The sequence below is a fragment of the Crinia signifera genome, chromosome 5 (genome assembly GCF_055691185.1).
Source record: "Crinia signifera chromosome 5, ASM5569118v1, whole genome shotgun sequence".
Lineage (NCBI taxonomy): Eukaryota > Metazoa > Chordata > Amphibia > Anura > Myobatrachidae > Crinia > Crinia signifera.
In genome coordinates, this window is record NC_139221.1 from 239,747,514 (window position 1) to 239,760,153 (window position 12,640).

Genomic DNA, 12,640 nt, shown 5'->3' on the forward strand with positions numbered 1-12,640 from the left:
CCCCCAACCACTCACCCACCCCATACAGCAGCTAGTGCTTCCCAAGTAGCTAACTCCTTGGTTAATTTCAAGGACAAACAGTTAGAATTCATGGCCTCCCAAAGCCTCCAAATAGGTAATATACAGGGGTACATGCGTGACACTTTCCTTCAGTTACGCAAAATTGCACGTAGTGTACGGGTAGGTGTAGGCACTCATGTGCGCATTGCCAACAGCATTGACACCCGTTTTGCAGAACTAACTGCTGCAATAAAGGAGCAGAATAGGCATATTGGAAGCCTGGCGCAAAGTCTCACAGCTCTAACCCAAACATGCACAGCGCAGACCAATGCCTTACTAGCTATGCAGGCCCAAATACAGCAGCAGGAAGCCAATGTGGGAGGTGGCACTGCATCAACCCTCAGCAGTGTATCCAGCACCCCAATAAGTGGCTCCCCCACTTCCCCACCCCGTCGGAGTGTGAGGACCCGTGGTGGGCTTAGTGCAGGGTCTAGAAGTGGTGTAGGGCTGCCTGATGCTGGGAGAAGGTAGCTGCTATATCTGTTTGTTTAGTTAGTGAAATGCCAAACATCTTTTTACATGGCCCCACAGTTGTTATTTACCACATGTCAAAATGCAGAATGCTTCACCAAAAAAAACAGAAGTAAAAATTGCTAACCGCATACCATTGTGTTTGTGTCTTTTTCTCAATATAAATTAATGTGTGAATTATAACATATTGTAATGGTATATGACTATGGGATTGCACTAAAGTAGTGTGGTATAACTCCTTGGCAGGCAAAGGTTGCGGATCTACATATTCCAGCAGGCTCTGACACTCATGGTTTGGACTGTAATGGTTGTAGTGTGTCTGGGCATGCTGGCACATGTAGTTCCACAACACCAGTGAGCCATGTTTGACTGCAAACTTCATTCATACATGTATCAAGAGTACTTAGAAGCTACATAGCAGCAAGGGATAGGTCAGCACCACCATGTGCATCCGTTGGGGACTGTGTGTTAGGTTAAATGTGGGTGGAAACAGATGGTATTGGTCAATAATTTGTTTATGAGTACACTTACAACACTGGTACATTTTGGAGTACAGGGCACATGTGCTTAGCAGAAAAGTTACGGCTGCTGATGTATGTCCGCAACAACTTCTTTCTAGCAAGTAACACTTGAGTAAAATGCTTAGAGAAAGTGGCCTGTGATACCACCAAGGACCATGAGGTCACAGACTAAGTGGAGGCTGTGGACAAATAGTAGAGGGCACACATTAATTTGTGCTGGGCAGACACTGCATAGTTGTCTCCCACAAAATGGTAAAAATCATCTCTCACCTGCTCATATAACTCCAACAGGGTAATGGGGTTCAGCGTAACCATCCCCACAACCTGTTGATCCGACAGGTAGTCCAGGTACAGGCGAGCACCATACATACGTGGGGTAACCAGTAGTGGGGGGGCTACCAGGATCTGTTGCGCAGCTTCCTCCCTCCTGCGTAGCTCCTCCAAATGGGACACATCACAGATAAGCAACTTGAAAATAGTCATCAAAATGTACATGATTTAAACCCTCACAGGTGTCCTTACTGATGTTGGGGTTTATGTAGGGGTGTTTGTGAGTGATAATGAGGGCACCTGTGGTGAAATTAACCATGTGTGCACTTGTCCAAAATGAGTTCTGTGCAAAATCGCCAAACAGAACCAGGTCTGAAATAAGTGCGATAATTAGACACCTAAAAAGTGCGAATTGCGAATGTGCATAGCATTAAATAAGCGATTTGTATACTTTTGTATTGGAAAACATCTGGATGCGATAAAAGTGCGAATTAATCTCGCGCTTTTGGTCCGCATACCTTAACGCACATAATATGCGATTTCTGCCCCTTAACGCATCACAATAAATTGGCGATTTTAATGAAAAATGCGATATCGCCATTTTGTGGTCTAAATAACGCCAAAAAACGGAAATCGCAGAGCATAGAATGTCACCCAGAGAGTGATAAACAGCCAGCCAATCAGCTCCTGCCTGACATTTTTCAAACACAAGAAACCTAGGTTTTTAGAAAAAAAAACATTGGGCGCAAACACTGGTAAGGTCACACTTATGGAATAGAAGGATGATAAGGGAAATTAGTGGTTGGCAGCTCCCAATTAGCAAATTGGATATATTTGCAAATTAAATACAAGGGAAGACAAGGAGTGTGTACTGGTAACTATACACAACCAGAGAGCGCCAAACGATTGGGGATGGTACAAATAATATTTTATTTTTATATTAAAAATATATAAAACAACATTATATCAAATTATAAACACATAATAATAGAAATATAAAATTTATAAATGAATGGACATATTTACACTCAATGTGAAATCATAGCAGCAGCCAGTAGTCCCAATTGCGGGTATATGCTCTCCTTTGAGCCAAGGTTTCTAATAATAAGTGTCCAGCTTAAAAATGATGGTAGATAGCGGCCGATTGTAAACAATTTTATGCAGTCTGCAGACCGCTCAAGCCACTCTGCCAGCTGCCGTCGCCTGTTGACGAACAGCTGATTTTGTTAACTTTTTCAAACACAGTCTGTGACATGACAGGTAGGAGCTGATTGGCTGGCTGTTTATCACTCTCCATTTTATCACTTTTGAAGCTTAGAGAATCGGGCCCCAAGGCTGAGGTGAAATTGTGGTTCCGGTACGAGGAAACCTTTTTCTACTCTTTTCTACTACTTTTATTGGAAAACGAATGTCACTTTACGACATGGGCTTAAATCTTAATGGTGAGTATATTTAGGGCCGGATAAAGGGCCTCATGGGCCTGTAGCTGAAAATGTTCAGGAGCCTATTATAAGAAGTGGAGGTGAGGACAATGTCGTGTAGGCATGTAAAACCCATGCACAATAAGCCCTAGTGTCCCCCTAAATATATATATACAAGTACACAAATGGCATAATTTTGTGTATAAAATAGAAATGCTATTTTAATACTTTTGATTTATGACTAACCATGTGGCCAGCTGGTGCACATTATGCTGTCATGATGATGGGCCAGTCGTTATGTGATGGCCTGGAGCTGCAGCTCCAGCTGCCCCATTGTTAATCTGGTACTGTGTATATTGAAAAGTAGCTTACAAGTATCTAAATAAAATATATCATTTTCATAATTGTCCTATATTCTAAGCACTTAGAAAACCATATGTGTGCACTACTGGTTTCCCTATGCAGGATTTCTGCTCATATTTATAAACTGACAGTATGAGGGACATGATTTACCCCCCAAAAATACCCTGATTAACTAACTTGAATTTATTATATGTAAATAATATTATTGTATGCCATGAGGATAAAGGTATAAATGGTCGCTGAGCGACCATATCGCCCATGTTTTGTAGTGTGTACAGGGCGATATGGCTAGAAGTGAGCTCCAGCATCAAGCCCCGTAATGGCCGCTGGAGCATACTCCTTCGATTTTGACTAGAAATCACTGATGCACAGTGCATTCTAGTCAAAATTAGGTCACCAGGGCCTCCCCCGGACCATTCCTCTCGTAGCCATGAGGAGTGAGGTGAGCAGCCCCAAGTGAACAACACTCCCAGGGCTGTGGAGTCGGTAGATAAATGTTCCGAATCCGACCCCGACTCCTCGTACACCTGATGCCTACTCCTCGACTCCGACTCCTCTGTATTAATATGCGAATGTATTTGATACATTCCTTGAAGGAAAGAAAGGCAACATACATATTATTACTACAGAAACTAGAGGCTGGGAAGCCAATAGTCTACTGTATTGAACAGTTTAAGCCAGGCATGTCCAACATTGGCCCTCCAGATGTTTTGAAACTACACATCCCAGCATGCTTTGCAATTGTTTTAGAATTTTTTAATAGCAAAACTGTGGCAAAGCATGCTGGGATGTGTAGTTTCACAACATCTGGAGGGCCAACGTTGGACATGCCTGGTTTAAGCAAAGGACAAACACAATGAAAACAAAGTTTTATTAATTTTTTATTAATTAATTAAATGGCTGAATAGTAGCAGTAGGCATAAACATCAGGAACAGGAACTTTACCAGTTCAAAGATAAAAACCACATTATTTGGTTGTTTTTGGGAACAAAAACAATAGGAAAGGTTCAGAAGTGTGGAGCGTGAGTTCCGACGACAACAAAAATCAACGAGCTACAATCTCCGCTGGTTTGCTTGCTCGTCACTGTTCAATTAATGGACACAAGGAACGATTTATTTACCGAATCGTTACTGGCGATGAAAAATGGTGCCTGTACATCATTATGAACCAGCGTAAGGAATGGCTTAGCCAAGGTAAACAAACAACCCCGCGCATGAAACAAGATCTTCATCCGCGCAAAAAGATCTTGTGCATATGGTGGGAGAGCTTGGTTGAATGAATTTTTTCGAGTCTACACCAGGTGATTTCTACCAACGAGGTATTGAAAACCTTATTGAACGTTGGAAATAAGTTGTAAACTACAAGGGATAATACATTTATAAGCATTGGTGCTCCAAATTGTGCGTTGCGTGCCATATAGTGAAGCACATGAAAAGCATGCTTTTTCACGGTCACTTAACGTGTTCGTTTTGCGGTTACGTGAGGCACTGCATGCATTGGTCTTTATTCTTACAGTAGAGAAGTCATTAATTATAATTTTCGGAGTCAGAGTCGGTGCCGACTCCGACTCCAGGTACTCGAAATTGCCTTCGACTCCGACTCCACAGCCCTGTCTGCAGCCCACTTCTGCTGCCACACCAGGGCACATTAACTAATGCCCTTGTCACCCATGTATAGTTTATTAGTGTTGGCCAGCATGATTATGTTCAGAAGGACTGCCCACAACCCATGTCAATCAAAAATAAATTTGAATAGAGGTTAAAAAAAATTTGTAAGACAGAATTGCTTGCGATTTTCAGTCAAAATCTCTGATGAAAAACATACACTGATCGATATTAAGCCAAAATCGCGCAGCAACCCAATCGCACCGTGTGTACATTCCTTTTCAATAGGATGGAAATATGCAACAATGCATAGATTGTGAGAAGGTATTGGTGTGACCTAGAGCCAGTCCCTTAATTCATTGGTTATATTTTTATCAATTATTTATGTAGCGGACAAATATTCTGCAGCAATTTACAGAGAATAGCTGGCCATTCACATCAGCCCGTGCTTATCTATTTGCTTGTGTTTACTTACCGTATTCATATAATATTAATGTCTACCTGATATTATTACTAGGACCCATATCTGTATGGTCAGCTTTCTATACCACAACACTGGCCAAAACAGCTGCACAACAGTGCTCTGTTAATTATAAACCCATGTAACCTGTATAACAGAATATGGAGCTGCATAACGCTATACTGTACGGTGGTGTTATAAAAGGTTAATTGGTGTCCATCGTCACCATGTTTTGCAGCAAGTACCATTCCCTGCTCTATCACCCATCCTACCATCATTCTATTGGCCAGTCTCTTACTAGTCTGTTCTCCTGCTGTACTGCCAGTCCCCCCTGTCCTGCAGCCAGCACCAGCACCAGTACCAGCCCTTGCTTTGTCACCATTCTGTTGGCCAGTCTCTTACTACTATGTTCTCAGGCCGTAACCTCTCACCCCGCAGCCAGCACCAGCCCCCTGCTCCTTCCGTCACCTATAAGCAGACACCATGCCGCCTTGCCTCTGTGACGTCACGCTCTCTCGTCTCTGCCGTCCTCCCCTCTAGCGTCGTTTCGCCCTCCCCACTCCAGCATGACGTCACGTCCTCGGAGCCACCCTATTGGCTGCCCATCTTCCCGGGCCCCCGTGTGGAACTGCGGAGAGCGGAAGCGGCGCTGTGTATTGTCTGCGGGAGGAAGAGGAGGGGAACCGGGGGTCAGGCTCGCAGACCGAGGCTGTGCTGTCCGTGCTCACACACGGTGCCTGCGTCATTGATGCGCCCGCTACACATGAGGCGCCCCCGCCGGCCGCACTGCACCGGGAGGCTGTAGCACGGCGGCCGCACTGCACCGGGAGGCTGGAGCGCACCGCACCGGGCGGCACCGTCTGTTCATATTAATTTATTAGAGTGAGAGCCTGGCTCACTCGCGGCCCCCGGGACCCAGGCGCAGGGACTCTGGCATCACTAGGCCACATCCCCGGTGCGACGTGCAAGGCGAGGCCGAGGGCTGCACACATACAGACGGACTGTGCGGGACTGCATCTGCCTGCTAGCAGGGGAGGAGCCGGCGGCACAATAGCAGCTGCCTCTCGCAGATATTAGTACGCCGCTACCGCAGTCCTCGGGGAGGAGGAGGAGGAAGATGTCTAAATTCACTGGAGGTGGTGGTGGTGGTGAAGGTGGAGGAGCAGCAGGATTAGGCACCGGAGGACTCACCTGGGTGGTAAGTGCAGCGGGCAGGCCCTGGCATCGGGGGGTAGCGTGGTGCCCACTCCGAGGCATTCCGTACAACCTCACCCTCTGGGAATGGAATGGGCAGTGAGTGCTCAGACCTGCATTGCACAGGGGGTGTTAGATGAGGGTAGAACAATGAGGGACCCTCTGCATGATGATGATGATGATGCTGCTCGTGTGTAGGCTGGTAATGCTCCATGTGCATGAGAAAGTTTCTGGTCCGCTCCATTGGTTACGTTGCATTGTGTGATGGGGCATGTATGGGGGTAGCTGGTAGTCAAAATGTGGCAACCAAAGAAGTGTCCTGGGAGGGCAGCATGCTGCTTATGTAATGGTGTCCATATGATTTCAGTTCCAAGTCAAGTACTGCGGTTAGTTTAGTGATGAGCTGGACTATGATCGGTGTTCAGTCCATCTCGTGTTCTTACATGTGAATTGTAAAACATGTAGTAGTGGTGGTGGTATGTGTCTGCAGTTACTGCTCTGAGGGAAAGTAAGTTTGTAGCTTCTATACTGCTGCAAAATAGTCTATAGCAAGTACTATGGGTACTGTAGAATGATAGTGGTCCTGACTAAATCGTTATACAGTAGTGTGTATAAAAAGGGGTTATCTCTGCTTAATGCAAACCTGATATTAACAATATAATTGTGGGGTTCAGGTTGGGGCTGCTCAAGAGGCTAGGGGTACCATAATTAGTTAATGGATAAGGAGGGCTGCTATTTCTGTGATCCTTGTACCCATGTATTTGAATGGTCGTCAGGGAAGTAGAACTGGAGGTTGATGTGGAGTACAGTAAAAAAAAACTGACACAATTTCCAATAATATATTTTGTTACAGACGTGCTGTATGAACTGATGTCTTATTTGTACAGGTAGTCTAATCTCTGGTGGTAGATGAGACTCTTGAGTATTGCTGGAAGATTGTGCAAGAATGTATCATTGTTTCTATTAATGTCTTTGTTACAAATGCACAGATGTGTAGGTAGACACTATTCTGTTATTCTGTATTACAAAGATGTGTTAATATCAGTGGAGCGTAGCATCATTGGGTTCATTATCAAATGCTAATTATTATGTATAATGTAACAAAGTGGAGTGTCTCTATACACACTGGTAAGTCTAGTTAGTGGTTCTTGCGCATTTGTGCATGCAGTGTGCTTGCTGGTAGGATTGTGCTGTACCATTCTGTAAAGATCCTGATGTTTCCCTGGCCTGGTGCTGTCACACAAATGGAAGAATTGTAGAGCAGAAGGTTAGACTGCAAATAAGGCCTAATCTTCTGGCTCTGCCGGTATCTGAAGTAACTAGACTACTACGCTGACTAGAAGGTGCACTTCTGGCAAAGGCTTTCTGTCTCATTCAAAGTAATGTTCCTGTTCGAATGGAGGCGCGATGTCAATGTGCAAGGAAAAGTTTGGATAGTGTCCTACTACGTTCCAGTTTACAGGAAGCCTTCTTCAGGGATAATGTGTAGTTGTATCTGACACAGGCGAGTTTATATGTTGTCCAATCAAATTAGCATGATGTTTCTCTATCCGTGTGTGGTATTTTGTAGATTCTGATGAATTATGGATGTTATGGTGATGTGGACAGATGGAAAGAGTTTGAGGTTGTATAATGCTTTTTAGTGATCTGATTGAGGTATAAAAAGGTAATTAAAAATTTGGTCTAGATTTCTGTGTAATGTGTTGTCCGGTAGATAGAGGTTTTGTATTTTCTTGTTAGATATGTTTGTTAGATGGAGTGTTGGTAGGGTATAGTAAAAGACCATGCAATCAAAGCAATTCTACCCCTCAAACACCTCCACCTAGACCCGGGTTTTTGACGAGTGAAGCGTCCCTGGGAGGAAAGAAAAAACTTATGACAGACTTTTGATGATGTCCTCTCCGACTCAGGAATGACATTGGTCAGAGCCACAGTGTAAGCGTGGTCTGATTTAGTATGGAAGAGCTATGAGCTGCTAGAGGGCTTGCAGTGTAACTTTACGTAGCTTAAGCCCTGTACACACGGGGCGATATATCGCTCACACTATCGCTCGGTGTCCCGTTTGCATCAGCGACCAGAGATGGTCGCTGATGAAAAAGAAACTGCCAGGGGAGCCTGGCAGTGGAAATTAGTTGGTCGCAGGAGCATGTTCCAGCGATCACTACGGGGAAAAAATGGGAGTGCGCACTCCCATTGCGGGCAATATGGTCGCTCAGCGGCCATATTGCCCACGATATTAGCAAAAATCACCCCTGTGTACGCACCTTTTTAGAATGGAAAGATTTTGGTTCTGTCTCCCATTGGTTTGTCCCGCAGCTAATTACCACATTGACCCAATTTAATCAGCGGGGTTCACCTGTGTAATAATCACAGAGGGTGTTATTTTCAGAAACTGCATGGAAACGTGTGTGCGAAAATGGCACAATCGTAACTTGAGGCGCTGGGAAAACCCATTGTAGTTTATGTGGAATCGGTGTGTTTCTACACGTTAATGCCTAATTTTGGGGTGGGGAAAGGCTTTTACCAGTCTTTGGGGTTGAATGAACATGGTGCGGAGTAAAATGCGATGAGAGGGAGCTCCCGGCACTATTCTAATCCGCATGCTGCCAGTTGGAGAATGCTGGTACTCACGGGTGTTTAGTCGCAAGTGTCCCCCTGCGATGCTTTTTGTGCTGTACTAGGTCTTAAAATGGCATGGAAGCCCTAGTTTTGTCAGATTACAGGACAGGTGCAAGGCGAAAACCATTAGTCGCAGTTAAAAGCCTGCTGATAAGAATAGCGTCAGGAGCTCCCTCTCGGCGCTATTCACTGCCCACCATATTGAATGGACCCCTTTGAGGTAATTAGCAGCTGGATTTATGCCAGGTCCAGTTATTTTAATAGGTGGCCAAAGTAATGTGAGCCTGTCCAAGCATTTCAATTCTTGCTCTGATTAGGTGCCCAATCAGATGGGGTATAGATGAGTGTATAGCAGCTAAACCAATCTAAAGTCCTGATAAAGGCACCCAAATCAGACATTCCTGCACACTTCTTATCACCACCTTAGCTTGATGCAAGACAAAAATGTGTCTTCTAAATGGAGTGACAGCTATGGGGGAATACATTTGAATTGCTCCCAAAATGTGCACAAATACATATTAAATACTAATTTATGTCAAATTTGGTCTACAGCATCCAAGTGCACTCTTGCAAGCGTTTCATCCCATCCCATGCATTCAACCAACCCACCCTTGTGTATCTTCAGCATCAAGTGCCCCTCATTTTGTGTCTCCAGCATCAAGTACGCACCCCCCTTCCCCCCACTTCCTTGCATGTCACCGGCATCAAGCGCCCCCCCCCCCCCCCCAGGAGGGGGTGCAAGCAGTATTCCAACTAAACTGCTGTTACAATGCTGTTTTTGTCCCTTAGCTTGACGCAAACAGCATTGAGGCAGGAACTTAAGTTGGAGAACGCTGCTTCTTGCGACTGAACACCCAGTTTATGTTGGCTTAACATGCAGAATTGAATGGCTCCGGGATCTCCTTGCCGGAGCTGTTCGGTGCGTGCTGAGTTGAAATCGACCCCATAGACCTCCTATGGACTTTTGCTCATTGCTATTTGGCTGATCAGATACGCAAAAAATGCTAAGAAATCAAATGTCTAATTCCACTTAGATTGAAACAGAGCTCTCCATACATTGTCTTGTTGTATTGCTGTTTGTCTCAATTGTAAAATGTGTGAAGTATAAAGTGCTCTTAAGTCAATTTAAAATAAATATTAATGCTGTTGCTTTGGCGATAAGGTTTTCTCTTTATAATCCTCTTCAGTATTGTTCTTCTTGTTTCTAATGGGACCTACACATATAGTGATAAAGAGCTATTCTCTAAGCCTGGGGTAGCCAACCCTAGTACTCGAGAGGGTACTCTTTACCTAGAACGGCGCCCGCGATTGGCATCGCGGGCGTCGGGGGGTACAAAATCGCGGCCATCGCATGCACATAAAAAAACGGTGCGATGCCCGCGATTTTCCCATAGCAGGGCTTGACAAATTTATTAAAAATCTAGGAGCCTGGATGAAAATGTAGGAGCCAGAAAAAAAATAGTGACAGTGTGCGCCAAAAAAACCCACCATAATGCCTATTGCACATGTCACATACCCATTACACATACCCACATGCCACAATGCCTATTACACATTGTGCCACACACCGAAAAACCTTTTGCATACTATACCACACACAATAATGCTCATTACATATACCACACACCGTAACGCCCATTACCCAGTAAACCAAACACCGTAATGCCCATTACATATAATACCAAACGCCGTACTGTCCATGGCCAGGGGCGTAACTAAAAGAAAGGGTGTCTGGGAGAGAGAGGCAGCATCAGGGAGGGAGAGAAAGAGAGTGTCAGAGAGCAAGAGAGTCAGGGAGAGATAGGGGTAGAAAAAGGAGAGTGAGCAGGAGAGACATTGCCAGGACAGTCAGGTAGGATGGATGGATAGAGGTACAGTACAGATTGGGGAAAATGGTTGGAATGAGCACCATATGCTGCATCTATGAATATATGGATGGACTGGGGCAAAGATGGACAAATGGGCAGACAGTATGGGGGGATCACACAGGTGAGGCAGACTGGCACTAGAGGGGGTGCAGGCCACACAGGTGGGGCAGGCTGGCACTTGCAGGCCACACAGGTGGGGCAAGTTGACACTTGCAGGGGGGTGTAGGCCACACAGGTGGGACAGGCTGGCACTTGCAGGAGGATGCAGGCCACACAGGTGGGACAGGCTGGCACGTGCAGGGGGTGCAGGCCACACAGGTGGGGCAGGCTGGCACGTGCAGGGGGTGCAGGCCACACAGGTGGGGCAGGCTGGCACGTGCAGGGGGTGCAGGCTACACAGGTGGGGCAGGCTGGCAATTGCAGGGGGGTGCAGGCTACACAGGTGGGGCAGGCCCACACAGGGGGGGAGGGGATGACATATGTATGCTGGTGGTTAGGGCAAAACATGACACAACAGGTAGTGTGCATTAGCCCGCCCCCCATATCCCCTTCCCTATCCCCTTGGGGTTACATACTTTTCCAGGGGTTAACATTCTCTGCAGGGGTTAACATGTGCTTACACGGGGCATAGAGGAGGCACCGAGTTCTTTAGCAGCAGCTGCCGCACTGAAGTGGTCGACGGTGCGCTGCCGCTGCTGACTTCCTGCAGACTCTGTGCGCTGCCGCTGGTGGTCCCTTAGGAGGGGGGAGGGTTGGACACCCTGTCCGCGCTGCTAACTTCCAGCAGGTGGGGTACGGGGTTGGGCCCCACTCAGTGCGCTGCCGCTGGTCCTTGAAGGGGGAGTCGGGCACCCACCAGCCCGCGCTCCTGACTTCCAGGGGACGGGGGCGGGCGCCGCTCAGTGCGCTGCTGCTGTTCCCTGAGGGGGGGTCGGGCACCCAGCCCGCACTGCTGACTTCCAGGGGACGGGGGCGGGCGCCGCTCAGTGCGCTGCCGCTGTTCCCTGAGGGGGGGTCGGGCACCCAGCTCGCGCTGCTGACTTCCAGGGGGCGGGCGCTGCTCAGTGCGCTGCCGCTGGTCCCTTGGGAGGGGGAGAGGGGGGTCATGCACCCTGGCCGCTCTGCTGACCTCCAGCAGGTGGGGGCTAGGAAACGCTGCCACTGACCTGCCCAGACCAGATTCTGCTTCCCCTCTCCCAAAAAATCTGGTCGCCAGGAAGCAGAATCTGGTCGCCATGGCGACCTGGCGACCGGTATTTGTCGAGCCCTGTCCCATAGGGATCAATGTTAAAAGTGAGATTGGACGCGATTTTAGTGTTAAATGCCTCAATGCCCGCGATTTTTACATAGGAAACTATGTTAAATGGGCCACAGAGCCCGAATAGTCCCCCTGAAGTCTTAAATGGCCCCCACAATTTTTAACGCCACCCCACGATCAACGTGAACCCGAAGCGTGGCGAGCGGCGGCGGTACGCGTCCTCCGACCTTTTCATACCCCCACTATCCACGTCGGTGTGGAGTTGAGAATAGAATAGTGTGGCGAGCGCAGCGAGCCACCGAGCCCGAAGCGTGGCGAGCGCAGCGGATACCTGTGAAGCCCGCGAAGGGCCGCGTTTACCTGTGAAGGTATCCGCGTCCCCTCGCGGGGCTCGCTGCGCTCGCCACGCTTCGGGCACGGTGGCTCGCTGCGCTCGCCACACTAGTCTATTCTCAACTCCACGCCGACATGGATAGTGGGGGTATGAAAAGGTCGGAGGACGCGTACCGCCGCCCCTCGCGGGCTCGCTG

The 12,640-nt window shown here is 47.3% G+C and overlaps 1 protein-coding gene across 1 annotated transcript in view; it reads left to right on the plus strand.

Moving 5' to 3' along the window:
- Positions 1-5,770: 5,770 nt before the first annotated feature.
- TOP2B (DNA topoisomerase II beta) overlaps positions 5,771-12,640 on the plus strand; it is an 81,246-nt gene continuing 74,376 nt past the window's right edge. The window contains exon 1 of the mRNA XM_083188717.1: positions 5,771-6,369. Coding sequence (XP_083044843.1) covers positions 6,289-6,369 — 81 coding nt within the window. The 5' untranslated portion in view covers positions 5,771-6,288. The remainder of the gene's footprint in view (positions 6,370-12,640) is intronic.